Raw genomic sequence first — 27897 nt, 5'->3', positions numbered from 1 at the left:
TATGTATACACAGTATTATTATATTATCCAAAGTTCATTTTTATTTAATAAAGTAATTTAAATGAACGATACAATATTATATTGATGGTGATATTTTGTTTGAAAGAGTGATGGTGATGATTATTTTTTGAAACAAAAAGAGGGCCACGTGGTTCCATAAAAAACCCTCCAACATCACTTGTTATGTGATATCGATAATCAGAGCGATTCTTATTATCATGGCGGTGAATCTAACTCCGAACGCGATTCCGGCGATAATTGCCGGCGACGTTAACTCCAAGCCACTCGTTCAGGTTATGGATATAACACTAATCTCAAATCGGAACAATAACTCGCAGCAACAGAGATACCGTCTTTTAATATCCGACGCCGTTTCCACTCACCACGCTATGCTCGCTACTCAACTCAACGATCGAATCCTAACCGCTCAAGTTAAGAAGGGTTCCGTTCTTCAGCTTCTCGAATATATATGCACTCCTCTCCATAATCGCAAGTCTCTCTCTCTCTCTCTTAATCTAATTTCTGCATTTGTATTGTTCTTAATTATCCGTTGAAACTGTGAATTTTAGTTTCTATGTTATTAAATATTAGGAATTAGGAATTAGTTATTCAAATTAATTGTAGTAACTTGATTGTTGTTTTAATTTGATTGAGATTTTGAACATTAGGGATGAAAAGTAGTATTTTAGAGTGTCATGGAATAAATTGACCTAACTTTGATTGTTTAGTCGTAAAATGTAGTGTCTACTTTAGTCCATGAATTTAAGTCTTCTTATGGAGTAAAACATCATTTCAAGACTGAGATTAAAAGCACCGGTTATATGAGTTTTTTATTTTAGGAAATTGTGATTATGATTTTCGTTATTGATACTATGAAAACCATTCATGTAAAGTTATAAGCATTGCTCATATTTAATCATACCTTACAGGAATTTATATATTATTATAGGGACCTATTCAATTGAGGAATGGTAATTTTTGGGACAAATGTGACTGGTGTTTACAACTCTAGGAATTTAAAATAATAATATTTTAAAGTTGGGAACTAATATGATGAACATGTATCAAATCGCTATTGTACAAGTAGTCCCTGGTTTTGCAAAACTCTTATCAAGTTAGTACTTTAGTTTTTAGGTACTAAACTAAGGTGCAGAAAGAACTGAATTATTACGGATTGTATAGATTTGGGAACTAACTTGTATGCATAATTAAATTCAAGAATTTAAAATGTGAGTAGAGGATAATTATAACCACTGATTTCACTTCACTTTCTTTGCTGTATTGTTTCGCTTCTTGTGTCTTTGTTTGTGAGTGTAAGAATTGAGAAAACTACCTTATCGTAGATTGGTACATTAGTTGTTAGGTGTTTGCATATAGACGGATGTTAGAGGGTCAAAAACATGTTCCAGATAGAATCTAACATCTTCAACTCTAGTTTGATCATTTAGAACTATTTTTACCTATTTGTCTTTGTGCAGGATTATTGTTGTGCTCAACATGGAAACAATAATACCTGATTGTGAGATCATTGGGAATCCTAAGTCGTTTGTGGAATCTGATTTACCAACTCAGAGAGCATTACCTGATAAGACTGTGGAGGACTCTTCCAGGAGTAATAATAATAATAATCTACCTGTTAAAAAAACTAGTAATGATGTGCAGAATTTCCGGCCTACAGTTCAACCTGCATACCAACCACCCCCGGTCTACAAAAGCCATGGGGCAATTGTGAAAAATGAGGCACCAGCACGCATAGTTCCTATAGCTGCTTTAAATCCTTATCAAGGTCGGTGGGCCATCAGGGCACGTGTAACTGCGAAAGGGGAACTGCGCCGCTATAATAATGCTCGTGGAGATGGAAAAGTCTTCTCGTTTGATCTCCTTGACTTTGATGGAGGTGAAATACGAGTAACCTGCTTTAATGCTGTTGTTGATCGCTTCTATGATGCAGTTGAGGTTGGCAAAGTTTATTTGATATCCAAAGGTAGCTTGAAACCCGCAAAGAAGAATTTCAACCATTTGAAGAATGAATGGGAAATATTTTTGGATACAACTTCAACTGTTGAGCTTTGCACAGATGAAGATGGTTCTATACCTAGACAGCAGTTCTCCTTCAGGCCTATCAGTGACATAGAAAATGTTGATAATGACTCCATTCTTGACATTATTGGGGTTGTTACATCTGTTAATCCTTCGTTTCCCATCTTGAGGAAGAACGGAATGGAAACTCAAAAAAGAACTTTGAATTTAAAGGATTCATCCGGCAAGAGTGTTGAGGTAACCCTTTGGGGTGAATTCTGCAACAGGGATGGACAAAAGCTGCAGGAGATGGTAGATTCTGGGTCTTTCCCAATTCTGGCGGTCAAAGCTGGGAAAGTTAGTGACTTCAGTGGAAAGTCGATAGGGACTATTTCTGCTACACAGCTTTTCATAAATCCAGATTTCCCCGAATCTCACAGCTTAAGGGAGTGGTTTGATCAAGTGGGAAAAGATTCTGCTTCTCTATCCATTTCCAAGGACATTATCCTTGGAGGTCCAAAAAATGAGATACGTAAAACTGTATCTCAGATCAAGGATGAAGGTTTGGGGCGGTCAAGTAAGCCAGACTTTATAACAGTGAGGGGAACCTTATCATTTATCAAGACAGACACATTTTGTTACACAGCTTGCCCTTTGATGATCGGAGATCGACAGTGCAACAAGAAAGTGACTAGCTCAGGAAACACAAGATGGCAATGTGATAGATGCAACCAAGAGTTTGAGGAGTGTGATTACCGATACCTTCTTCAAGCTCAAATTCTGGATCATACAGGAATAACGTGGGTAACTGCTTTTCAGGAGTCAGGGGAAGAGATTGTGGGGTACCCAGCAAAGGAGCTGTACTTGTTGAAGTATGAACAGCAGGATGATGAGAGATTTGGAGAAATAATCAAGAGTAGTCTCTTCAAGCAGTTTGTGTTTAGGCTGAAAATCAAAGAGGAATTGTATGGCGATGAGCAGAGGGTGAAGATTACAGTAGTCAAGGCTGATAAGGTGAATTATTCTTCAGAGAGTAGATACTTGCTTGATTTGATTTCCAAGATTTGTAAGCAGTAATTGTAGTTTTGTTTCAGCATTTATTTCATGTGATTTCATACATATTAGTATTTGCGTACAAGCTAACACAGAATCGATAATTAGTGGTATTGAGTTGCTATCTAATTTGTATGGTCATTTAGATACAATACATTCAAGTTCTTTATTATGTTGATTTATCTTCATATCACATGTGAATACAATATTTTAACATGTGCCTTTATACAGAGAATGTCGTTGCTGTCAGTGGAAGCTCATCTTTATATAATTACACTGTTGTCTATTTATCAAGTTTAACTTTTTTTATCCTTTGTTCCATCTAATTTTCAGCTAGCTATGTTTATACTTCATATTGCAGAAAGTTCCTTAGTGTTGGATTATTTCAAAATGTAATCTATAGTGGCTCGCTTGTTAATTTTATATCCATGCAGCAGAAGCATGTAATCAATGTTTTTCTAAAATGAAAAATACATTTTCCGAATTGAAAAGCTTCTGCTCAAGAGTCAATTATTAGTACACAGAAGAGAGGGTTCAATGCATTACTGGAGAATTATAGAGATACATATATAATTCAGATACATTTAATGATGAGAGGCTAGAACTTCCCATAGTGCCTCACAACTTCATCAGCCTCGCTTGACCGGATCGAAATTGGATACACCAACCACAGCACCAATGATGACTCCAAGCACAACTCCACCAGCGGCGATGCTGAGCAAGAAGTTCTTCAGAGAAGGTGGTACAGCAGCAGCTTCGGCCACATCAGGAACAATCATCGAAGCTGTCAACGCAGCTGCAGTGATCCCCGTCACAACTTTCTCCTTCATGGAGGAGGCCCTGACTTGAAACCTTCCATTCTGTCTTGATGCTACCAAAGTCTTTGAAGGCCTTAGAGCCAGTGGCTTGAACAATGCCTCAGAGGTTGGAACCACCACCCGTTTCTGGTTGGCATAAGTTAGTGGCATGGTCATGGAAACTGCTGAAGTAGAAGCCATTCCTTTTCTCTAGGTCCTTCTTCCCTTACTAGTTGTTTAATTACTTGGCTGAAGTTTCTATAAAGAGTGAGGTAAAGGGTTTGTTTTGCTATGAGTTTTGAAAGAGTGGAATGAGAATGAGAGGTGGAAATTTTAAGCATATTTGCCTGTTTATGACGTGGCTGCTTCTCTATGGGAAATTGATGGATAAGGTTATCTAGTTGGCACAAGCATCAGCCTCTGTTGGAATTTTAATCTGAGGTCCTCAATTGGGTTTCTTCTGTACCTTTCTTTGTCCAGTACCCCAGTAATTGGTGGGCTAAAAAGGGCTATAATCTAATATGCTATTAAATATCTTTGATCCAAATCATAAAGAATGAGTTTAGCAGCTATATTGTCTGGTCTGGGGAGAACAGATGTACACAATCATACCATTATAAATGAATAAACTGTTTTCAGGATTTGAACTAATGACAGTTATGTTACAAGACAAACAATTTTATCGGAGTGTTGATGCTCACAATAGTGCTAACATAATTTGTCTATAAGCATTACCTTATTAACAGCCAAACTCATCATCCCCAAAAAAGTGAAAGGTACATGCTTAGTACTACTCTAAAATGAGGAATAAAGATCATTTCCAAACTGGTTGCAATGGCATTGTTGAAGCTCCTCCTCTTGTATAGCTGAGATGAGCTTCTTGTGGCAGCAAATGATATTTAATTTTAAGATCTTCAAAGATTTTTTTCAACTATGTTTTTGTCATGGTGTAACATATAGATCCATTTAATGTTAATGTACATGGAAATCAAATAAAATTGACTCAGTCTTTGGAGTTTCTTGTGGTGTGCAATTTTATGTATATCAAATAATTGTACATACAGAACATCACAGAATAAGTGATTGGGTTATTGGACAATCTCATGTTTTATATTAGTTTTTTGATGAGTAAGGATTATTGATTACAAATGCAAAGGGCTAACGTAGAGAATAATGTAAATTTACTAAAATATACTTTGTTTTGTGTAATGAATTTACTAAAATATACTTCACTTTGTTTGATAAACTTTTACTAAAATATACTTTGTTTTGTGTAAATGAAGGGTGAGAAATATTGTGTATCTCTTATATTTTAACAACATGTTGGGGTAGAATTAACCATGTGTTAATTTAGTGGTGTAAGGTCTCGTTAGATTTTCAGGATAACCAAAAGGTCAATAATTTAATTTCTAAAAGTTACACTTGTTGGAAAGGAAAGTGACATAACCAAAAAGTGATTAATTTCTTATTCATAAGTGATAAATACATTTGATAGTATAAAAAAATGATTTGAGTAGGTAATGTCAACAATAAATTGAACTGCATCACTCATTTATGTACTCCTGTAAAAGTTGCTGAATGGTTTGGTGGATAGAACTGAATTTATGATGTTCTGGACTTTTGACAGTGAGTGAGTAAATCTTAATTTATGGTGTCAGAGACATTATTTAACCCTAAGAAAAAAAATATCTCCAATAATAATACCTTAACATAACCACCACGGATCTTAGATAACTACTTAACATTAATTCAATATAATAAAAAAATTCTAATAATTTAATTCTACCATCCAACTTATGGATAAGAATTGCTCTAATTAATGCATCTGTCTAGTTGTCTTGTCTAGACAATATTCTTCAACTTGTTCTATAAAATTCCATATCCCAAATTCACCAAAACCCCTCAAAAAAAGAAAGAAATGGGTGATGTTGTAAGTCCAATTATAGTTTCATCTTCTCCTAAACCCTCTCCCTCATCAACCATCTATACCATACCCTTCTTGTACTATGGCCTAGTGGTGGTTGGAACTGCAGCCATGGTGCTAGCCATATACAATTTCATCATCACCAAATGTTGCAACAACAGGGTCCAAACTCAGCCATCACAACCTTCAGGGCATAGCCGAAGTTTGGTTGATTTAGTGGTCAATGAAAGTAGGAACTTTAACAACAACAATTCACAAAAAAGGAACCTTTTTTCAATCTCTAGCTTCAAGTACAAGAAAGAAGTGGTTTTGACAAATGAAGGAGGAAAAGAGAAACAACAACAACAACAACAACAACAACAAGGTGGGGTTGATGATTATGAGTGTCCAGTATGTCTATCATTTTATGAAGAAGGGGATGAAGTGAAGAACTTACCACTTTGCAAGCACTCTTTTCATGCTATTTGCATAGATATGTGGCTTTACTCTCACTTTGATTGCCCAATTTGTAGAACACCTGTTAGTCCTTTCTTTCATCATCCTTTTCCAGCACAGAATTCTCATCATAGGTTTGATGCCACCTATGTTTGAGTAAAGACATGTGTGGGACATGTTGCATATGGGACTGACAAGTGAACATAACAACTTCAACACCATTAAGGATCAAGTTGGATGTGGAATGTTTTCTTCATACTTACCTTACCTAGTACTGGGTTTCAAATACATGATTCACTTGGGTACACATTTCATACACGATACATAGGGTAAATGATAGAATTATGAATATGTCAGTTACGGTTTATCATATAGTAAGTTCATTTAAATTATACTAAACATGTATAAAGACATGCATTCTTTTAAAGATAGTATATTCAATAGATTTTGTTAATCATTGGTGATATTATTGGTGAAGGATATTTTTCTTCTTCCATAACAGTTAGGAGAAGATGGTTATGTTTAATACCTTTGCACATGTTTAATGTTAAATGGGTGCCTATGATAAATAACACTCCGTAATTTTTGTAAGGCAGAATGACTTAGATCGACTTGAATTTTGCTTATGTGGGAGTCTTCCTATACACCATTCATTTTGGTGCACATGTGTCTACTACATCTTTGAACTTTCTTCTTTGGTTGTGTTGATTGTTGTTATCATTAATTCATTATGGGTCCATTGATTGAGATTAAGGTGACAAGAAAAAATTGCATAGAAATGTATCCATCGCGTCATATTTAGAGATAAATGTATTTATGCTTCTTTATGCTATCATCTATAACTAAATTTTAATTACAATTAATTTTTTAATATGATGTTAAAGTTTTGTTGGTTGTCTCTATATAGATACGTCTTCACATAAGTCTTTCTCTTAAAGAAACTTTTTTTCTGTCAAAATGCTTCAAACTATGTGTCAAGGGATGTTCTTGCCACAAGAGTTTGATGCTATTATGGCAGAAAAAGTCAAACACCAGATAGAACTGAAACAAGAAAAGAAAAGTGAATGAGAAAAATCACTTCTCTATCTCAACCCATTTCCATGTTCAAAATCACTTTCTTGTGTACGACTTTAAATCCTCTTCAAAAAATGAATAAAATCTTAGTCCTCAAGTAATTTATCTATATGTTAAAATGTTAAAAAAAATTAAAGATTGATGACCAATCAGATGCGGGGATTGGAGAGAAGATACAGAGAATCTTCTTTTTTTGGTGAAGGCAGGTCCTATACTGCATGTAAAGTATTCAAAGGGTGCACCATTTAACATATCACAGCAGAAACTGGAATTTACTTATATAAAAATACTCCAATTTTTTACAATCATAGTGCATCAATCCTGGCATAACTTATGGACTTATGGTACTATATGTTACATGTGTTTCAGTTATCCCATTCCCAGTAAAGCTCAAGCCCACATATGATAGAGTGAAGATTACATTTTTCTTAAATTGTCTAACCGTGCCTGTAAATCGCTATCGATCCCGCCATCATCATTCTCTGTAGTTTCAACTTGAGGTACCTTCGACTTTGCAGCTGGGGCAGCAACAGCTGATGATGGTGCATTTACAAGCTGTGTATCAAAACAAAACTCATTAAGCATTTTATAGTGATTCAGTCATTTAGTTTCAGCTGAAAAGAGATGTTTAATTTTATGGGACACAACTAACATACCTCTTGGTTTATGTCAACTCCAATCTCATCAAGAACCTGGTTCACTAGTTCGTCTGTTTCCTCTTCTTCTTCGTCCCCTTCCAAAGCATCATCTATTGCATCTGCCATGACCTCAGATGTCAATTCCATCTTCTCATTTTGTCTCTCAAATTCTTGCATGATTTTCTGCAACGATGGCAAATTCATCTGCCTATTCATTTGCCCCATGGCTTTTGTCACACCTTTCATAGCCTCACCCATTGCTTGTGTCGATTTCAAAGTCTGAACAATTATTTGTGTTACAAAAGAAGCTAGCTTTTAGCACTCGAATATGACAGTGTTAGCCAGTTAATCATTCCAATAAACATAAAATGCCATCAGCCTTAGGACAGAATTCACATAACTATTATCATATAATGATCATATCTGTTGGTACAAAGTACAAGACAGTAAATAAATTACCACAACAACAAACCTGAATTCTGAGTGATACACCTTGGAGCTGTGATTTTAGTTTATAAAACTTTTCAATCTGATGCCTTGTTCTAACAAGATCTTTTGCCATAACTCTAACAGCTCCCTAGGAAGAAACACATGAAATACAAAATTTAAATTAGTTAAACATAAACATATATCAAGCAATGGGTGAAAAAACAGGTTTGGTGTAAAAACCAAAACTGATTTGTCAAAACATATCCAAACCAAACTACATTCACTGTGTGCAAGCCAGTTCCACTATCTTGCAAGAAAACACATTAGCTAAAATTTCACATTTTTAGTTTATACCACTTCTCAATGCTACCAAACAAGTTACAGGTAAAGTTCCAATTTAAGAAAATGACAGACCTGTTTATCTATGCATGAGTTGTTAAAAAAGTTAAAAACTAAGCAACCAAATTTTATTTGATCTTGCCGTTATTGAGGAGACATCAAAACTTGACCCACCTATCATATATATAATAACAAAATCTCATATTTTCCCTAAATTAGGTCATGTTGCAAACGACTTGATAAGCAATTACTATCAGAAATAAAAATGGAATTGAAGTGCCAAACACATTAAAGACACTCTAAATTTAATCAAAGGATTCAAATGCTGCATAAAATGCAAAATTTTACACATGATATCTTCAGAAACATAATTCATGCATCTTTCTTTCTTGCCAAGGACATGTGAGAAGTTAGAATCTCATTTCTTCTACAACAGTAATTAATAGATCCATTAGGAAACAAGTGGTCGATAGTTTTGAGACAGCAATAGCTCTAGGGAAACAGTTATTTGAGGCAAGAGTGGCATCAACTAAAGTCCCATCCCAAAAGTTAAAATGAACATATACTTTCAGAACTTTTGGTTATAAAATTATAACATAATGTGGAACAATTTCCATGATCACAAGTCTCAACAGCAAAGTAACGGCAAGGACATGAAAATAGTAGTAGTAGGAAAGTATTCACGTCATCTAGGAAGCCAACACATTCAGGCCTCGCTATTTAAAAAGAAAAACACAGATGAGCTGCAAATGCCAACCCACTCCACTACCAGAGGTGCAGATGTGGGGTGTTATAAATCTGCAATGAATAGCAGCTAAGCTAACATAGTCAACATCCTACAACTATAAACTAAAATAAAAGTGTCAAATATTAGATTCGAGACATGATCATCATACCATCTGGCCTTGTTTAGCACTTTTCTTTATCTCCAAAATCAATTTCTTCTCTTGTGTTTGTAAACCTTGCCTCTCTCGTTCTATTTCTCGAATTGACTTGTCCAACATCCTCTTATTTTCCCGCAGAAGCTCTGAAATTAACAGCTTTACAGTCATGTACTATGAATTATAAAATCAAATATGTTGTGCTTCAGCTAACAAAAAAGTATACTAGTCACTAGTGAGTGCCACCAAATCAATCAAGATATGTTCACTCTGGAATATGGAGGACATGTTAATGCATTTGGTAAACTAGAGATCATAAATATCTTATAGATGTCCGTTCGATTCAAGCAAAACAAGTAAGCATGTCATTCAGTAGTTCCTTAAAATTTCGGGTAATTACCCTCCTTCGTTGAGGTTTGACAAAATTATACTCACATTCTTTTATCATAAAAGTTACAGTTATTGTCAGAGGAATTTCAAAAACAAGAGAAACATGGGGTATGATTAAGTCAAACATAACTGAATTTCAATATAATTTTCCCTTAAAATCATGATCAACATAGTTACAAAGTATGAATTAAAATTTGAAATTGACAAGTAATCATATATAGTTTTTGTAATTTCTTCAATTTAAATAAAGGAGAGAAAAAAAGCTAAAAATAAAGTAATATAATTCGGGTAAATCTGCAATACAGCAACCACAAGAAAAAACAAAAATCACAACAAGAAAATAATTATCAAATGAATTTAGTTTGTGGCATACATAGTACAAGTGAATAAGGTGAAATTGACAAAATAATGCAAAATTGAATCAGATGGCATCTCGATCATCCAAATTGAGGAACCCTAATTCAAAAACGTAATTTTTTACATAATTAATGAAATTCAGAAAAGTAAATGAATTACCTGCGGGTGTTTTTCTCTTTCCGAAGATGAAACTCATGGTGATCGAATTAATGAAGAAAGTTAGAAGAAATTAGGAATCGAAAATGAAAATATATGATAAGAGAAAAAAGCTATGGATGAAGAACAATTTAGCGTTGAGTTATGATGAGGATTGTTTACGCGTGAGAGTGGGACCTACCCTCTCTAAAGTCACATTACAACCAATTATATCAAATAATAAATATGTATTTTTTTTATAGTAGGAAGGATATCCCTTCACATTTTCCATGATTAATCTTTTTCGGGATTATATTTGTTTATCCCAATAAGTGTCGCTCATAAAAATTGAGTTGTTAATATTTTTAGAAACTAGTAGAGTCTTACACTACTAAATTAACATGTTTTGTTGATAGTTTGGTATTACTAAGGGTATTCTCTATAACCTTTTTGGGTAAGGAACTAATCCATTTTAGGGTGTGTGGTTATCCCTTCAAAGATGCGTCGCTCACAAGAATTGAACATTTGATCTTTTAATCATCTTAGGAATCTAACTGGACCTTACACATTTTGTTGGTCTAATAAATATGCATCAAATATAAGTTAAAAATTAATAAGTTGATGGTTAATTTAGAGTGTATTATATGGTCTAAATATATATATGCAATAACATAACGTAAGTACATCACACTTATATCTGATAATTATATTTATATTTGAAAATCAATACTTAAATATGATACAGTAAAAATATAAAAAAGTCGATGTATATATTTTATCTTAGGTAGAATGTTGATAGGTGTCCAACTAGGTCATTTTATCTAAATTGTCTTATTTTCAATATCTTAATTGGATGAGATGTGTGATTGCATAAGAAAAATTTATTTTAACCACCATTGGAGTTCAAGTGCCACTCTCAACCCATTTTACAGTTTAAAAAGGGAAAATAAATAAATTTATGAATGAACTTTATATATTATCATTGCATTATGTACTATTGATATTTAATTATTATTGATTCTTCAAAAATGTAATTTAAAATATATGGTGATGATGTGGTGACTCTGCATACATTTATTTTACCTTTAACTCCTTTGATAATACAATAAGAGTGTAATATGTATGGACTTGTGTAAAGTTTTATCAATGAAAATTTATCATCCACCATCCATTTGTATTACTTTTATTTAAAAATCAATCATAATTAAAATGAATGGTGGATACAGTGATAGTATAGAAAACTTTTACTTGCATCTCGTACAACAATCCCCTAAGAACATCCTCAGTTGTGCAACCTATTTTTTGTCTTTAAATTGATCTCACAACTTATTTTATAATTATTTACATTTCCTAGCAAACTAAGATACTTTTCGGCTTTTCACTCCAATAGTGCAACTCACATTTTATCCTTAATTGGACCCTACTATTTATCTATATTCTACAATGCTCACCGAAGATAACATTGTTAAATGATTGAAAGTACATATTTAACAACGCCCCCTCAAGTGAGTCTTGTTAAATGTCACTTTATCTGAATATGAAAATAGTCACATTCGTTGCACGTTCTTCCCTTTTTCGTTGTTGGTTAATATGTTTTCCCCTTTCTCATTTTCATTTTTTGATTATTTTAATGACTTTGTAGAAATAAAAACCATGCTCTAATTAGAGAACAATTCTCTATTTATAGACAAAGGTATACCAATGGCACCAAAATTTATGAGCGGTCCTTATTTTGTTAAGAGCTGCAGCTAGAGATGCTCTAAAGATACTATTTAGCAAAACCTTCTAAGTATTTTTAAATAGTATACAAACTGAATGCAATATCTACATACTGATAGCATAAATATTTATACATAGTAAGTGTATTATCTATCATTTATTTATATTAATTTTATTTAAAAATCAACAAAGATTAAAAATGAGTTGTGAATGTTACAATAATAATGTAAAAATATTTTATACTGTCAATGCATACATATTTTTCACAAACTTTAATCCATCCTTCATAAATAATATACAAACTTCGTCCATCCTTTCCTCACTATATCACCTTTAACCTTTTATATACCATATGTTGCTTTACAAGGTAAAAAGTTTAGTGCATTTTACCTTGTTTGTCACCATTGTTATATTAAATATAGAGTGATAATCATAGAATAAATGGTGAAAATGTTTTTGTCAACAAATATTATATTTTCACTGAATATGTGTTCATTAACAAAGTACAAAAGTAGGTATATAAGTGAAAACTTTTTTCTCTATAAAATAAGCATTACAAATAGCATCTTATCATATTGTTATTAAAATTACAATATTTTTCCCTATTTGATGTTGTGCTATTATTATTTTTTAAGAATTCTTATTGTATATGAGTGTTCTTATTTTAATCTTTATCAACAAACGTGGACCCCAATGGCACCAAGTAGAGAGAAATTGTGTAAGTATATAAAATAATGTTTGTTATTGTAAAAAAATTATATATTACTATAATTTATACAAATATATAAGAAATTATAAATAATATACAAAATCAAATAAAAATATAATTAAGAAATTATAAAATAATGTATGACATCAAACAAAAATGATACTAATATGTAAAATGAAAACGCTTGAATAATATGAGCGTGGGAAGTTGTGAAGAGTGATGAAAATGATGAAAAGTTGAAAACGAAGGCCCAAGGCACAAGGGTTGAGGAACTCTGTAAGGACCCCACATTTTGTTTCTTCAAGAAAGATAAAAAATGATTATCTTTATTAATGGAGAGATAAATAAATATTTCTTATTTATTTATTTTAATAATAAAAATATAAATAATATATTGATAATGTATAAAATTTATACGATTCTCTGTATATATATTAGTGTCAGATTTAAATTCAAAGAGATAGGATTGGTTGAGTTAAATTTAAGGAGGTTTGAAGATAGGAGACATGTCCAAGTTCAACCCACTACTTGTTCTTGCTTCTTCCATTGCCAACATCCCAATCCCAATGGTACTTATTACTCTTTCTTTTGTACTTATTACTCTTTCTTTTTTGTTTCTCATAAGTATCCTCGTACTTGAGGCAATCTTATCTGAGGCAGACATTTATGTATGTAGACTAACTCTCCCAACGAATATTTTTTTCATCCACATGACTCAAACCAAGATCTTGCTTAAGGGGGAATCAAGTACTACTTGAACTAACGCCGGTTGGTTTTCTCTTTTTTCTTTATCCATTACCCACCTAATACTATTTCTTTTTCTTATTTTTTCTCTTTCCCTTTTATCTATGTCCTTCACTCTTTTTCTTTTCTTTTTATGTTTTGTGGTTTATTTATGTATGTGGGATCCAACTTATGAGATTTAAGATTGCTATTTCTCAATTGCATGTAGAGTTTGAGCTTACTTCAGGTATTGTTAAACTCACTATTGCTGACTTCAGATTTGGAAACTCATAAGTATGTTACTGTGTCTTATGCTATTCATGTTTTGCTTATTCTCTTCATATCAGGCCATTCCCCATCATGAAAAAGTTTTGCTTTTTCTTTGTAATTTTTTAAATAAACTCAGGTTTGATCTAGTTCTTTATTTACATTGGATGTTCCTGGTAAAAATGGAACTTGGGGTTTGTATTTCTCAGAGATTGTTTTGATGATATAAGATAGTCATATTGAAACATCACTATGTAGCAAAATATCAATGTCACATGTCATAACTAAACAAAATAGTTTGAATGAAGTCAATCTAAGGACAACATTGTATTCAATCATTCAACTCATAGGGGATGAGTTTTACCAACAAGACGATGGTCTAGTGATATAGGGCCCCACTAGATCCCAGAATGATCAAAAGGTCAAAAGTTCAATTCCTGGGAGTGCCACTTGTTGGGAGGGGCAATCACGCACCCTGAAAGAGATTAGTTCCTTACCCAAAGGTGGGGAGATACCCTTGGTAGTACCAAAAAAATAGGGGATGGGTTCACTGAGTGGCTTCGTTTGCATTCCTTGGTATTAGTAAACGATGAAAATGTGGTAAACATGTAATTAATTTGCTGTGTCTACGCTCTTGGGTGACTTGTTAATTTGAGTTTATGTTCTTAACTTTGATGACTATATTTGTTTTGTTCTGTATCCGATTTTAAGAACATGCATTTTCGGAACATTAAGCCGACCCCACCTAGTGACATTAAGGCTTGGTTGTCGTTGTTGCATTATTGGAACATTAATTTCCTATCTCACACACCCTTTAGGAATGCATGTTGTGTTGCTGTTTCTAAGGAAGGTAAATATGTACTTGTACTTTAGTGTTGTTTCTCTTATACATTGTGTATTACATAACTTTCTTATATGTATTCCTAGCCTCACTTCACCTCTGGGCCAGTCTAACATGAACCAATTTATCAGGTCGAATTCTAAAGTTTTAAGTAAGGGCTATGTTGAAAGTTTCATGAAGCCGTTTCTCTTGTTGAATCATCCTAATACTGTGTTTAGTTCTGGACAAGTTGATTCCGACCACTCAATGGTATGTGAAGCTGCTGTTTGTGCAATTGATTCTTGCACTTTTAAGCGACTTACTATTCTTTCTACTCCAATTTCAGGATCATGCTCCTTATCCTTATGGCGATCCATTTTCGGGTGGTTCCTTAGTTGCTTATGAACCACAGGCTATTGTAAGTTATGCTTAGTACAGGTTTTTATGTACACACTTAATATTTAGTTCCAAACAGCACATTATGCTTATTTTCAGTGACATGAAATTTTGTTGCAATTTTAAGGACATTTTGTTACATTTTGATTTCCTAGTATAATGTTTTAAAGCGATGTCTCTTTTAATAATATTTTAGAATCAATCCCAAATGTTACCCCAGATGCTGGGATTAGCTTCCACCAGAGTTGCATTACCACTTGATCTTGCAGAAGACGGACCTATTTATGTCAATGCGAAACAATACCATGGTATATTGAGAAGGCGACAATCACGAGCAAAACTTGAGGCTCAAAACAAACTCATCAAAAGTCGCAAGGTATTCTCTATAAGATGGGGATGCTTTGAGCTCTCCACTTTCTAATATTATTTGCAATTTACCACAAAAACTTGTTAGAATGGTGGAATCACTTTGAATACAAAAACGTGTTATTTGCAATTTACCGCAGTAGATTTATGTATTACATTATTTAGTTACAGTTATTATTCCATTATATTGAATATTGAATCATATAGGTGTTGCCTGATTTTCAGAATCTGGTTTGAACCAACAGAGATTGTAAATTTCTGAAACTTAGTTTCTCCCTCCTCTAATTGATTGCAGCCGTATCTTCACGAGTCTCGGCACCGCCATGCTTTGAATAGGGTTAGGGGATCCGGGGGACGTTTTCTCAGTACCAAACAGCTTCAACAGTCTAATGCAGAACATGTCAATGGTGGACATTCTGGCTCAGACCCTGTCAACATATATCAAAAGAAAAATGCAACAGAAGGGCAAAGTCATCCCACAAGAACTGGAGAAAATGCATCATCCATCACTACCTATTCCGACCGGACATGCTTTTCAAATAACAGTGTCAGTTTTAGGCAGCCGGAGCGCATATTCCTAGGGAACTCTACAAACATAGGGGAGCATCACAGTAACATTGGACTCACCTTTGGCGGAACACAGCATCGTGCTTCAGTTGTCCGGTGAGTTGTGGATCATCAGTTTGGCAAATCATCCTTGGCTTAATCCATTTACTTTATATGCTTTCATGTGTTCTGGCAGAAAAAAAAAGGTTATCTTTTGATAGACTGCATTAGCACTAAGACCTTTCCTAGTGCTTTGTCATGTATTTCAAAGTTGCTATGATGTGTTCATTTGAGAGACTCTACATTAGCACTGAGACGTTTTCTAGTCTTCGCCGTGTACTTTGAAGTTGTTTTTTGCTTATAGCAGTAGTTTGTTGAACACTTGAACTAGGTGAAGAACAGTTTCTGCATGAAGTTTTAAGTTTGTGATATATGATTTCTGTGGAATGTCTTTGCTTTAAAATATGTGTCTGCTATCAGTGAATAAATCAAGTTGGAGACATGTAATAGGTTATGGTCATGTTTGAAACATGATTACATGTAAGACTGTTCAAATGGCATCATGTCTATGTACCAAAAATGACACCAAGTCTTGTTTCTTCTTAAGACTATTGCATATCTGCATAAAGGACTACAATTGATGTTTCAACTCAATTGTTTTATACTTTTCTCTAGTCAATTATGATCATAATGTAGATAGGTACTTAAGAATCTTTCATGGATTTCCTGCACTATTGGAATCTCCAAGAAGATTCCAATATATTTTGGTGAATTTTAACATTGTTATAACATAAGGGTAGCATTGACAAACATTTAAAAAGATGAAGGACCAAAATGATGCTATTATTAGTTAGAGGGAGATAGATTGGTTTACATTTGGACCCTTGGAATTAGTCTAAATTATGCATTTGTAGCTCTCAGATCAAGATCATCAAAGTAAGCCATCACCTTGACACTTAAACTCCAAGGTACAATATATGGAAGGTGACTCTTTTAGTGGAGGTGATCGCGATAGAATCGCGATCACTATAAATTTCCTTATGAGGGGTCTCCTCTATTTATAGAGGGGTTGATCGAGGGGTTGATCATGATATATTCTCTGGTAAGATATTTTAATCATGACAAGTCGTTTTGTTAGGTCTGTCTCAGACAAGTATAGACTGCTTTATTTATGTCAGACGATCATGGTGTACCCATACTCTGGTTGGCACAATGATTTATTCATGGTGGATCATTTTATCGTATGTCCAGACTGTCATAGCCGTATACTAGGTTTGTCTCACTGCATGACAAAGGGGAGTCCAATGTTCACACACTGTGTTCAGCTCTATTGTAATGTATGTAATGTTTAGGCATGAGGACAATCCTGTAAGAGAGGTTTGTGGCTCTACAAGTGCTGACTAGGACATGGTCATGTCTTGTCAGTGTCGTTCTTTCCTCCATTAGATCGGCCATTTGGGTGTGACCGATGACTGCATGAGCCAGATCTTATCCATCTGATATATGGTCGTGGCTGTATGAGTTGGCCATCTTATGACCAATGCAGGAATAAGGACGAAACATATATAAATACCTTGAATTCAATAATAGGTAGGGTGGACCTTACCTCAATGATAAAATTGTTACCTTATGACCCAAGACTTATAAAGCTTACTTACGACAATCCATGACATCCTTGCAATTAATTCAATTCTAAATTTTAATCACTAAATTCTTTTATGAAGATGTGTGATGGTCTGAATGATGGACACACTCATCGATTGATTTTGAGGTTTTTTGATTAGTGGATAGAGTAATTAAAAAATATAGTATTCCCATTTTACATTTTTTGATATTTAAGGTTATGTATCATTTAAGAAATTATTAAATAATATAAAAATTCGGTACAATTGGACTAAACAGTCACATTTGATGCACATTAAAAACATGATTAAAAAATAAATGAAGAAATATATGATGAAAATTGGAATAATAAATAAAGGTATAACCGGAAAGTAAAATAAAAATATATATTGGGTTTTAAAAATATCTAAAGATTTGAAATAAAATAGAAAAGTTAAAACTTCAAAAAATATTAAACCATTAGATCAACAAAAGTTTTAAAATTTTCAACAAAATGTCATTTCCTCATTATTTAAAACGTGGAAATGACATTTGTTCATTTTCAAAATTTTTAGGAATGAATTTCATGTTTCCGGAAATATAAAATGAAAACAACAATACAAACATGTTTTCACTTTCCTTTTCTATTTTAAAAAATGTTCAAAGCAAACAGAGCATGCCAACAACTTATTCCACAAAATAAATCAGTAGTCCAATTTAATGTATTTTAGTGATAATAACTCAATAAAGTATGTAATTATAAGTCTGGTAGGTCATAAGTTCGAGTTACAAAAAAAACAACTAAATATTATAAATACATTTAAACTTGAATGAGTGAGAGATTGAGGAAACATGAGTCAATGAAGTCACATAATAAGCCAAAAGTTTAAGATTCTCTCCAAATCACTTTTATCAATCCCTTGAGCATCAAATTGTACTAAAAATAGTTTCAATTATAGCTCATGATCTTAAGATTAAAAGTCCCTAATATTTAGATAAAATATATACAAATGAAGTAAACTATGTGAAGAAAAGTATGAAGAAGAGAAGAAAAAAAAAAGTGACACTTGTAAGAAGTAAAAAGAAAGAAGAGTGAGGTGTCACATAATGGTGAAAGAAATAAATATCCACATCACTCACTTTATCACTATGTTTTTCATCACTCTCTTCCCTCTCTTTTTTTTCTCCTTCTCCAAATTCTTCATCTATCCCTAAAATACCCCTCACCCCACTTTATAATTACCGCCACTGTTAAACGGAAAAATAAGAGAAAAGTGAGTGATGGACGGTGGCGCGTACAACCCTCGATCGGTGGAAGCGGTTTTCCGGGACTTTAAGGGCCGCAGAGCCGCCATTGTTAAAGCCCTTACTACTGGTTTCTCTTCTTTTTCTTAAAGTTTGGATTTTTCTCCAAAATTACCTCTTTCTTTTGCGTTCTAAGAATTTATTTACTTTTTTTTTGTTGCAGATGTGGTTGAATTTTATCAGCAGTGTGATCCTGGTTAGGGTTTATGTTCCCTTTTTCGTTTTTTTTGTTTTTATTGATTCTGGGAATTTTGGGTTGGTTTATACTGGTGTTAGTGATTTTTCGCTTACCATCAATTTTTAGTGTTTATATTATTTTCATGAATTAGTGATAGTGGTTTTAATTTTATAAGTGTTCTCAAAATGTGGTTTTGAGTGACTTTTGATTAAAAATGGTGCTTCTACCTAATGGGTAGTTGGTCTGGGTCGGGTGGATGTACGCAACCTTACCCGAGGCACACCCTCGTGGTTTTGAATGAATTGAATTTGTAAAATTGTTTTCGGTTAAAATTATGTTTAAAGTGAAGTGATTTATGTTTGGGTATTTTGATATTCAAAAATCAAGTTTTTAGGGAAGTTCAGTATTAATGTGTAGCCCAACACAAAAGCTACATTTTGTCAAGTCTAGGGTTTTGATGTAAATTTGGTTTTAAGATAAAATTGATAGACATGTTGAGACGAATTCTAATTTCTAAACCATGTTTGAGTCTTCAAATATGATTTTAGAAGCTCGGAGCGCAGAATCAAACACACACTAACTGTTTGATGAAAGTAAGATCAATTGTTGAGATTTTGTATAAGTGAATTGGTGTATATGAATCATTCCTTCCTCATATTTGTGTCTGTATATATAGATGTGTGTGTGTGTGTGAATGTTTGTGTACATAAGTATGTGCCTTTATGTTTCCACGATTTTCTGTTACTTAGTTACTGCATTGTTTGTTCTGCTTATGTGTGACAAAAAGTGGTCTTTTTTAAAATTTCAATGATGTTGGAGTAAGTTCCACTGTTTTTCTTTGGTATTAAAACTGATTTTATGAACTAATCAAGTTTGTAGGAAAGTAACAAATTAGGAAGTATGTAGGAATATAGAAAAATATCATAGGGCCGTCATAGATTTGATTGAGTTGCAGGCTTGCTGCAGTGTAGTTGCTCTCTCTATGAGCTACATGAGCTGCTGAATGAGCTGAGAGGGAAAAATGTTTTCAAAGGATAAAAATGTCGCGAGAGAGAGAGAGAGAGAGACTGAGAGTGGATGAAGTTAGAGACTCAGAAATTTCGTTGCTTTCATTTGGCACTAGCAGAGAATCCAAAAAGTCTATCGAGCTGTGTTGAGTGGTGATATTGGAATATTAGAAGATGCATATATGGCCTTATCAGAGACATACTGGAAGTACAAAATAAAAATGGTTTCGGAACTTTTACGTTATGTACCGGTGACAGATTAAAGTGTACTAATATCAGATATGTATTTGGTACTGATAATGCACCAAATCCAGCTACAACCCAACCCAAACTCTCCAAATTAATCCTTCAACTATTCTGGAGTGCTACTGAAACTAATCCGGAAGAAAGCATTTCACTTGACTGATGTGCTGCAACTGTAAGTCAGGACTTAGTAGCTTCAAATGGATGTCTGGACTCTGAAGCTTCCATTTCGGTTCTGGGAGGACTCAGAGCTATGATTTCCTGTGCTACTGGGTGCTGCAAGTTCTTCTCTCTGTTTAAGAGTGCTGCAAGAACAGTGATATTTGGAAGTTGTAAAGTGAGGAATAGGATTCTGGTTCATTATTGATAATACTAGTTTTTTTGTGAGGTGTGATATTATATAATATAAGTGATACTGTATGAATATTTGTAATAAATAATGGCACAAATACTTGTAAATCATATAAAGTTCACCCCTTTCTTTGGATTTGTATTTATTCTTGCTTCTGTTCTCAAGGTCATTGATGTTGAAAGCATACTTTTTAACTTTTTTTATTTATTTATTTTTAAGAAAAACTGAAATTTCCATTATGATTTTATTTTAATGAAGTATTATGTTGATAAAAAATAAAAGTTTGATCTCAAATGCTGTGCATATTTACTTTCTCTGCTTTGTATTACTTTTCTTCTGAAATCTGAAGTTAAATATTTACTTTATCCACCTGTGGTGAAGTTCCCTTTAAATATATAGTGAAATTACTTGTTAATATAGAGCTCACATCTATTATATATTTAAATGTTGTAATTTTTCAGGTGTTTTGCCTATTTGTTTATTTCTGTGTCTATCTTTAAATTTATTTTAAAGTTAGAGTTTTACATTCCCGATCTCCTGTTTTATGTGTTTGTTATCTCTTGTTTAATCCGAGGTAGGATCTATAAGTTTTGCACCCTTGTTAATTTATCTTCTCACATCCACATTCTTTCAATTAGTAATTAGTATACAATTATACAGGGGCTTCTGTACAAGTCCCCTGTTCTATGAAATCCTATGGTATAGATGCAGTTGGTATTCGATACTTTGTTTTTCTCATCTAATTTAGATATTTGCCAGATTCTGAATCAATTTTATATTGGTTAATGAAGCCTTTGGTTTATTTGTATAACTTTGGGATAATGAAGGTAGATCTGGATTCTGTAGTTTTCTATTTTCCTTCAGCAAGACCACTACTCTTGCGTCTGTTATATTGTTGCTTTTAACAGCTGAAGCAGCTAAGTATATTTTTTTAGTCCTTATTTAGAAGCTTCATTATCTGGTTGTATTGGGTGAATATTATGTGCACATGACTCCAAATTTGAAATAGCAATCCTGTGTTTTATTTGATCAAACATGTTTGTCTGTTTTTGTTTTTCTATTTCCTATGCCATCTTCTTTTATCATGTTGTAAATGATAAGCAGAGCAAAGAACATCAATGGAAATGAACTAAGTTGTTAATGATGTTGATGCTTTATTTATTTATTTACCTTTTGTACACCAGAAAAGGAGAATCTTTGTCTGTATGGGTTCCCCAGTGAAAAATGGGAAGTTAATTTACCTGCTGAAGAAGTTCCTCCTGAACTTCCCGAGCCTGCATTGGGCATAAACTTTGCCAGGGATGGGATGCAAGAAAAGGACTGGCTTTCATTGGTTGCTGTTCACAGCGATGCATGGCTCCTTTCAGTGGCCTTCTACTTTGGGGCAAGATTTGGTTTTGACAGTAGTGACAGGTAATTCCTTGCTCCAATCCTCTGTTATCTTCTTCTCCAAGCAATCATTTTCTGAGTTGAATCACTTGAATGTGAACATGTTTTGGATGCATACCATTTATTTTGCTTTGAAGCTCATGTTTCTATGTGGCAATGTTGATTTGATTGATTTGATTTAGTTTGCATGTATAGTGTTTTCCATAGAGCTTTAGTTAATTGGAAAACATTACGACAGTGATCATAATGTAATAAAATATGTAGGAATTCCTTGCTTAAATTTTCATAAGAAAAGCAGGTTTTGGGAAGACTTAGATTCTTCTATAGCTATTTGTATGTCTGCATTATGTAATGTCTTTTGATAATTTGCTACATGTAAGTTATGATACCTAGATAAGCATATTTTATGGGGGAAATATTTTCAATCAGTACAATAAATCATGAGAATGAGATTAACATGGTCCATATAGCACTTTTAGATGGAGCATTTATTTATTTTTGTTCAGAAGGAAAAACACGAGTGAGAAAAGATAAGCAAGCACAGCCTTTCTCTTTATTTTCTTACTTTTATTGTACTGGATCAGAGTGGCTTTTACTTTTTTAACTATTTCATTTATAGTTCTGTGTACTATTCACTTTCTAGTTACTTAGTCATATATACTCATCATCTGGAAGGAATCACCTTGTATAAAGAATTTGCATTTAAGATTCCAAGCTTCTCTCTTAATAGAAAAAGCTGGGGGTTTGACCCTCTGGCATGGGTTCACATGATGAGCTGTTAGCAATAAAATTTCCATGAATGTTGGGTTTTCATATTCTTTGATATGGTTAACAAGTAAAAGTTTCCAAGCCATTTTTTTGGTTTGTTTCTTGATTTCTAGATAGCGTTAGTGACAGGTTGAATGGAATACAAAACTTATGTGTTGATACATGTCAAATAATTATCAAGGTGTAAAATAAAAGTAGATTCAAAGCAAAAGATGGACTGTGGCATCAGGAAATAGCTCATCTAAAGTGAGTAAATGTATGAAGTGGACAAGTAAGGGTGTATTCGTGGATACACCCTTATATGCTCACTTTAGAGGAGTAACTTCTGTTCCATCAGGCATGTACATCGAGAGATTTATACTTGTGATTTATATGCTGTCTGTTATAAAGTGTGATTCTTTGTGCAGGAAACGCCTGTTCACTATGATTAATGATCTGCCAACAATATTTGAGGTTGTGACTGGAGCTGCAAAGAAACAGTCAAAGGAAAAGTCATCAGTTTCAAACCACACCAGCAACAAATCAAAGTCCGGCTCTAAAGGGGTAAGAATATCTGGTTACCTCCACTCTTCCTTGAATATTTTATTTTATCTTGTCTTTTCTATAATTGTTTTTTAGTGTCATATTTGTACTACACATTTTGGCTCTGAGTAAGGCATCAACACTTTCTTGTAACTATTGTGGATCCATATATGTGGCATGAATAGAAGCAGTACATGTCTTTCTTTTAATACAGCATAGAGTTTGTATGCCCATACTGTTATTTACTTATTTATTTCCTTACTAATATGCAATTTCGACTTCTTTGTTTCTGTTATTGGAACAAAATAGAGAGGATCCGAGTCAAGGAAGTATTCAAAGCAAGCAAATGATGAGGACGAGGAGGAGGAATTGGAATTGGACGATGACGATGATGAGCATTGTGGTGCATGTGGGGAGAATTATACATCTGAATCTGTTGAATTCTGGATTTGTTGTGACATATGTGAGAAGTGGTTCCATGGTAAATGTGTGAAGATCACTCCTGCCCGGGCTGACCACATCAAGCAGTATAAGTGCCCCTTATGCACCAGCAATAAGAGAGCGCGTCCTTGATATCATAGTGACATGGGTTCATTCTCACCCCTGTAATTTGAATATCATGCTAGACTGCTAACTATGATATATACTATTTAGGCTTTCTTTGTTGTGCCATGTTGGTGCTGCTTATGTATTCGGTGCTTTGGCCTTTGAACTTATTATATAAACTATTTAGTATTTGATATTTTGTGGGCTATGATCTAGTCACCAACCTTTTTTCCTGTATCAGGTTATTGTTATGTTCTTAGAATGTTTACTACATGATAACATATTTGCTCTTGCAGAAGGTTTCATTTGTTCTTTACATTTTCTCAGTTTTCATTCATGTTCACCAGCACACAACATTGGATTGCTATGGTATTATCCATATATATGATCTGCCCCAATAGGCTAGCTGACTGCACAGCAACTATTCCAGCTTTTAAACAACTACCCAAGTTGGCTTAAGATGCAATTTATGATGAAATTTTTCATTCAGCATTTAAGCATTATATATATGTAGTTTAAAGTTAGATGCTTATGGGTTCTTTCTATATTCAATGATATATGGTTAAGCTTTTGCTATTTGATTGGATTAAGGGGGAGAAAAGTTGGTCTTACACTAGATAGATGACATAGCCTGATAGGGAGTCATAAGGTGGTTAGGGTGGAGGGTTTTAAGGAGTGGAATTATAAGGACGTTGATGGTTTAAATCTTACTCATTGAAAATACTAATATATTAATATTTGCCTATATAAAGATGATATAGTATGATGTGTCATGCTATGCCCTCCAAAAGCATGTACATTGAGAGATTTAATATGCTTTTGGAACTTGTAGTTTTCATTCACTTCTCCTTGTTGTGGTGAAGGTTATTGGGTGAAAACACTGCTTTGATTGAGTAACCATGGTCATGAAATCAGAAGACTTTATATTTGTGCTATTAAGAAACTCCCCCAATCTTTTTAGATAAGAAACTAATATCTTTCGGGGTTTGTGATTGCCTCTCTTAACCAGTGTGCTCCCAAGAATGGAATTCTCGACCTTGAGGATTCACTGGGACTTGACACCACTAGATCAACGCCTTTATGCTACAAACATTTGATTTGTTATTTTACTATCCTGACTTTATGCTACTAGCATGCATTAGTTTAATTTGATTATGTGAATCATAAACAATTCTCCACTCTTCCAATACTTTACACCCACTCAAGCTCTTCACCAATATAACTTTCAGTTAGGTTGTTTGTTGACTGTTATTCAAATGCTTCTTCAATTTGGTTTTCTGTAATACACAGGAGAAAAATGATATTATTATAAGTTAATAATGTTTGGTTTTTATGGAGAAATTCTTGAAAATAAAATGAAAGAGTTATTTATTTCATTTTTTCTTGACGCATAAGAAAAAGGGGTTTCATAGATACAAAATAGAAGGTTGCAAAACATTAGTATGAACCATCTAAGCATACATGATTTAACAGTATCAAACTGATACACAGTAAGAAGAGTTTGTTACAAAGAAACTGATACAACTGCATGAAACTTATACCATGCATTGAAAATTATTCATCCTCCTTTTCCATCTTTGCCTCATTCAAACACAAGAAACCCAAGAACACCAAACCAAACCTTACCTACTCTCCTTTTCTTTTCTTCTTTTTCTCATGGACCATAATAATCAACCACCATTGCCGCCACTACCACCACGACAAGTACGTCTTCTTCGTCCTTTTCCCAATGACCATAATAATCGACCATCATTGTCAGTACTACCACCACCACTACGTCTTCTTCATCTTTTTCCCACGGACCATAATGTTCGACCATCCTTGCCAGCCCTACCACTACCACTATCACAACGTCTTCTTCGTATCTATAACAAAGATCTACCCTATCAATCCAACCGATATATAACAGTAAACAACTGGAGCTTCCCCATCAACATCAGCATCACTAACAGCATTGCACTCTACTTCACTGTCACTAACAACTCTATCACCATATCCACTCCTCTTGATGTAAATAATGAACCACCACAGCTTCAAATGCATGATCTTTCTCATGTGAATGAAGTACAAAACTCTCACCATCCTCTACTTCATGGCCTCACTCTACCAAACCTACCAACCCTACCAGAATATATCAAGATCACCACCAATAACCGCACCTTCGACTTGCTTATTAAACCCGAAACAACCATCTTCCTCATTGATCCATCTCGACCTTCTGCTCACCATGCTGGTAATGGTAACGATGAAGTCGTCGACCAACCCATTAGACTACCCTTTACCCTTACACTCTTTTTCAACAATGATAACGACCCTCGCACTGTCGTCGTCGTCACCATCAATATTAGCAGTCACGACATCTTCATTATGGCCTTCTCTCATCCAGGAACCATTGGCTGGGCAGCCGCCCTCGACTCCACCCCTGCTCCTGCTCCTGCCCCTGCTCCTGCCCCTCGTGCCTGAAATTATCAAACTAGGAACCCTCTTTTCCAGTCTTTTGAATTGTGGTTGTTGTTACGTTGAGTTTATCGTGTTTACGGTTGCTGAGTGCAATTTAAAACAATGTTCTCTTGCTACTACATAAACTTCTTGCTATCTTTCTTTTTTGTTCAACCAACAAATAATTGTACTATTAGAGAGAAAATTTGAGGAGGCAAATTATATTGAGGTATAATGTGATTAATCTCTTTGTTATGCTTCAGTTCATCTCTAGTGTGTACTGTGAAGATTCATTTATTTTAGCAACTTTTGTTCTTTGTTATTGAATGAACTAATAAAATTTTAGAAAGAAAATTACAAGAACCAATTGAGATGCTATTATGTGTTTCTATTTCTCTTTGTTCTGCTTCAATTCATCTATATATTGTGAATAGCATTTGAATTCTGATTCTGCTTATATGCAGAATCCAAGCTTGTGAACTGGTTTACTATTTTGGCCCAAAATATATTAGATTCTCTACTTTTTTCATTATATATCCATATGCATAAATGATTATCAAAATATACCATTATATACCATTTCATATTTTCATGTCAAATTACATATATCCATAATATTAAGTAATATTTAACAGACTTTATCTAAAAGGAATATCCATTATATTCAATCGAGTCTTGGGTCGAGTTCGGGTTCAAAAGCTGACCTAGTAAATATTTGAGGTCGAGTTAGCCTTCGGATCTAGGGTTGGGTTCGATTCAAAAAATTAACCCGACCAACCTTATCTAACCCATAGTCACCCCTAGTAGAAGATAACATACTTGCATAAAATGATTAGATAACATTTGTACTCTACAGTAAATTTCACTATTCAATAATTCATATATGACATGCAGCAGCACTATTGCAATATATTTGAGGAGTTGCTAACTTGAGTTCAAACATAAAAATCAACCTAATTGCAACTGTATAGCTTTTTAAGTTTAAAACTAAGTGTAGCTAAAATTATATTTCATACTTAATATTTACCTTGGTGTACAAGCTATCTATAAGTGCTTGTCAGGTTCAACTTAAATTATGAGAATCATCCACAAAAGCTCTTTCAAAAAGCTGTTTTAAACAATCAATTCTTTTCATTTTTGAAAAGGCAACATGCATCAAATATGATAGGAACAAGTTTGATCATCACAGTAGCATTATAACTACATAATCAGAAGAAAAAAAAGGAAAGAAAAGTGAAAGCTCTCACATAAAAGTTGCTAGCAAAGTACAACATATAATTATATAGCTACAAGTTACCAATGGAACATCCTCAAAAACAGTGCAAAATTTCCATCCATGCTGCATTATTTTGCTATGTTTTAATTCAATAAGTAATTTGTATGTTGTAAAGTTATTGAGAATCTGAAGCTTAAAAACATAGACACTGTCTTTGTAAGTTGTTCTTCTTTATTGAATAGTTTGTCTAAAAAGTAGTGCAACATATTACATGATTGTACTTTCTATTTCTTAATTCAGTTATATGTTTTTA

The 27897-nt window shown here is 33.7% G+C and overlaps 6 protein-coding genes across 8 annotated transcripts; 4 read left to right on the top strand and 2 right to left on the bottom strand.

Moving 5' to 3' along the window:
- Nucleotides 166-3321, top strand: LOC109328237 (replication protein A 70 kDa DNA-binding subunit A). The gene is made up of 2 exons (XM_019561605.1): nucleotides 166-493; nucleotides 1479-3321. The coding sequence occupies exons 1-2, from the start codon at nucleotides 219-221 to the stop codon at nucleotides 3094-3096; spliced, it is 1893 nt and encodes a 630-aa protein (XP_019417150.1). The 5' UTR covers nucleotides 166-218; the 3' UTR covers nucleotides 3097-3321.
- On the bottom strand, nucleotides 3523-4201 carry LOC109328238. The gene has a single exon (XM_019561606.1). The coding sequence runs from the start codon at nucleotides 4068-4070 to the stop codon at nucleotides 3702-3704; it is 369 nt and encodes a 122-aa protein (XP_019417151.1). The 5' UTR covers nucleotides 4071-4201; the 3' UTR covers nucleotides 3523-3701.
- Nucleotides 5503-6671, top strand: LOC109327513 (RING-H2 finger protein ATL1-like). Its single transcript, XM_019560687.1, has one exon. It carries the CDS (start codon nucleotides 5788-5790, stop codon nucleotides 6382-6384), a length of 597 nt encoding a protein of 198 aa, XP_019416232.1. The 5' UTR covers nucleotides 5503-5787; the 3' UTR covers nucleotides 6385-6671.
- LOC109328666 (vacuolar protein sorting-associated protein 2 homolog 1) lies at nucleotides 7547-10640 on the bottom strand. Its single transcript, XM_019562235.1, has 5 exons — nucleotides 10496-10640; nucleotides 9605-9735; nucleotides 8413-8517; nucleotides 7959-8219; nucleotides 7547-7857 (listed from the first exon to the last, which is right to left on the bottom strand). Exons 1-5 carry the CDS (start codon nucleotides 10530-10532, stop codon nucleotides 7720-7722), a joined length of 672 nt encoding a protein of 223 aa, XP_019417780.1. The 5' UTR covers nucleotides 10533-10640; the 3' UTR covers nucleotides 7547-7719.
- LOC109327844 (nuclear transcription factor Y subunit A-3-like) lies at nucleotides 13375-16585 on the top strand. Of its 3 annotated transcripts, none has more exons than XM_019561017.1 (5): nucleotides 13375-13468; nucleotides 14862-14979; nucleotides 15056-15127; nucleotides 15302-15481; nucleotides 15767-16138. In XM_019561017.1, the coding sequence occupies exons 2-5, from the start codon at nucleotides 14905-14907 to the stop codon at nucleotides 16136-16138; spliced, it is 699 nt and encodes a 232-aa protein (XP_019416562.1). In that variant the 5' UTR covers nucleotides 13375-13468; nucleotides 14862-14904. The 3 variants fall into 3 exon arrangements, with proteins under 3 accessions (XP_019416562.1, XP_019416561.1, XP_019416563.1); XM_019561016.1 differs by lacking the exon at nucleotides 13375-13468 and adding an exon at nucleotides 13782-13869; XM_019561018.1 differs by lacking the exon at nucleotides 13375-13468 and having other exon boundaries at nucleotides 14905-14979; nucleotides 15767-16585.
- On the top strand, nucleotides 18762-24166 carry LOC109328590 (PHD finger protein ALFIN-LIKE 4-like). Its single transcript, XM_019562121.1, has 5 exons — nucleotides 18762-18994; nucleotides 19088-19120; nucleotides 21889-22117; nucleotides 23269-23404; nucleotides 23693-24166. The coding sequence occupies exons 1-5, from the start codon at nucleotides 18901-18903 to the stop codon at nucleotides 23954-23956; spliced, it is 756 nt and encodes a 251-aa protein (XP_019417666.1). The 5' UTR covers nucleotides 18762-18900; the 3' UTR covers nucleotides 23957-24166.

The sequence above is a fragment of the Lupinus angustifolius genome, chromosome LG15, assembly GCF_001865875.1.
Source record: "Lupinus angustifolius cultivar Tanjil chromosome LG15, LupAngTanjil_v1.0, whole genome shotgun sequence".
Taxonomy (NCBI): Eukaryota; Viridiplantae; Streptophyta; class Magnoliopsida; order Fabales; family Fabaceae; genus Lupinus; species Lupinus angustifolius.
The sequence above is the reverse complement of the archived record's forward strand: the minus strand, read 5'-3'. Positions and strand labels throughout refer to the sequence as shown.

Excerpts from the sequence above, each read along its gene's own strand:
- LOC109328237 (XM_019561605.1), top strand. The coding sequence starts at position 219 with ATGGCGGTGAATCTAACTCCGAACGCGATTCCGGCGATAATTGCCGGC. Across the intron at positions 494-1,478 it reads ACTCCTCTCCATAATCGCAA|GATTATTGTTGTGCTCAACA; the intron begins GTCTCTCTCTCT and ends GTCTTTGTGCAG.
- LOC109328238 (XM_019561606.1), bottom strand. The coding sequence starts at position 4,070 with ATGGCTTCTACTTCAGCAGTTTCCATGACCATGCCACTAACTTATGCC.
- LOC109328590 (XM_019562121.1), top strand. The coding sequence starts at position 18,901 with ATGGACGGTGGCGCGTACAACCCTCGATCGGTGGAAGCGGTTTTCCGG. Across the intron at positions 19,121-21,888 it reads TTATCAGCAGTGTGATCCTG|AAAAGGAGAATCTTTGTCTG; the intron begins GTTAGGGTTTAT and ends TTTGTACACCAG. Across the intron at positions 22,118-23,268 it reads GGTTTTGACAGTAGTGACAG|GAAACGCCTGTTCACTATGA; the intron begins GTAATTCCTTGC and ends TTCTTTGTGCAG.
- LOC109327844 (XM_019561018.1), top strand. The coding sequence starts at position 14,905 with ATGAAGCCGTTTCTCTTGTTGAATCATCCTAATACTGTGTTTAGTTCT. Across the intron at positions 14,980-15,055 it reads TTGATTCCGACCACTCAATG|GATCATGCTCCTTATCCTTA; the intron begins GTATGTGAAGCT and ends CTCCAATTTCAG. Across the intron at positions 15,482-15,766 it reads AACTCATCAAAAGTCGCAAG|CCGTATCTTCACGAGTCTCG; the intron begins GTATTCTCTATA and ends AATTGATTGCAG.
- LOC109328666 (XM_019562235.1), bottom strand. The coding sequence starts at position 10,532 with ATGAGTTTCATCTTCGGAAAGAGAAAAACACCCGCAG. Across the intron at positions 9,736-10,495 it reads AAAGAGAAAAACACCCGCAG|AGCTTCTGCGGGAAAATAAG; the intron begins GTAATTCATTTA and ends TGTTAATTTCAG. Across the intron at positions 8,518-9,604 it reads GTGCTAAACAAGGCCAGATG|GGAGCTGTTAGAGTTATGGC; the intron begins GTATGATGATCA and ends GTTTCTTCCTAG.
- LOC109327513 (XM_019560687.1), top strand. The coding sequence starts at position 5,788 with ATGGGTGATGTTGTAAGTCCAATTATAGTTTCATCTTCTCCTAAACCC.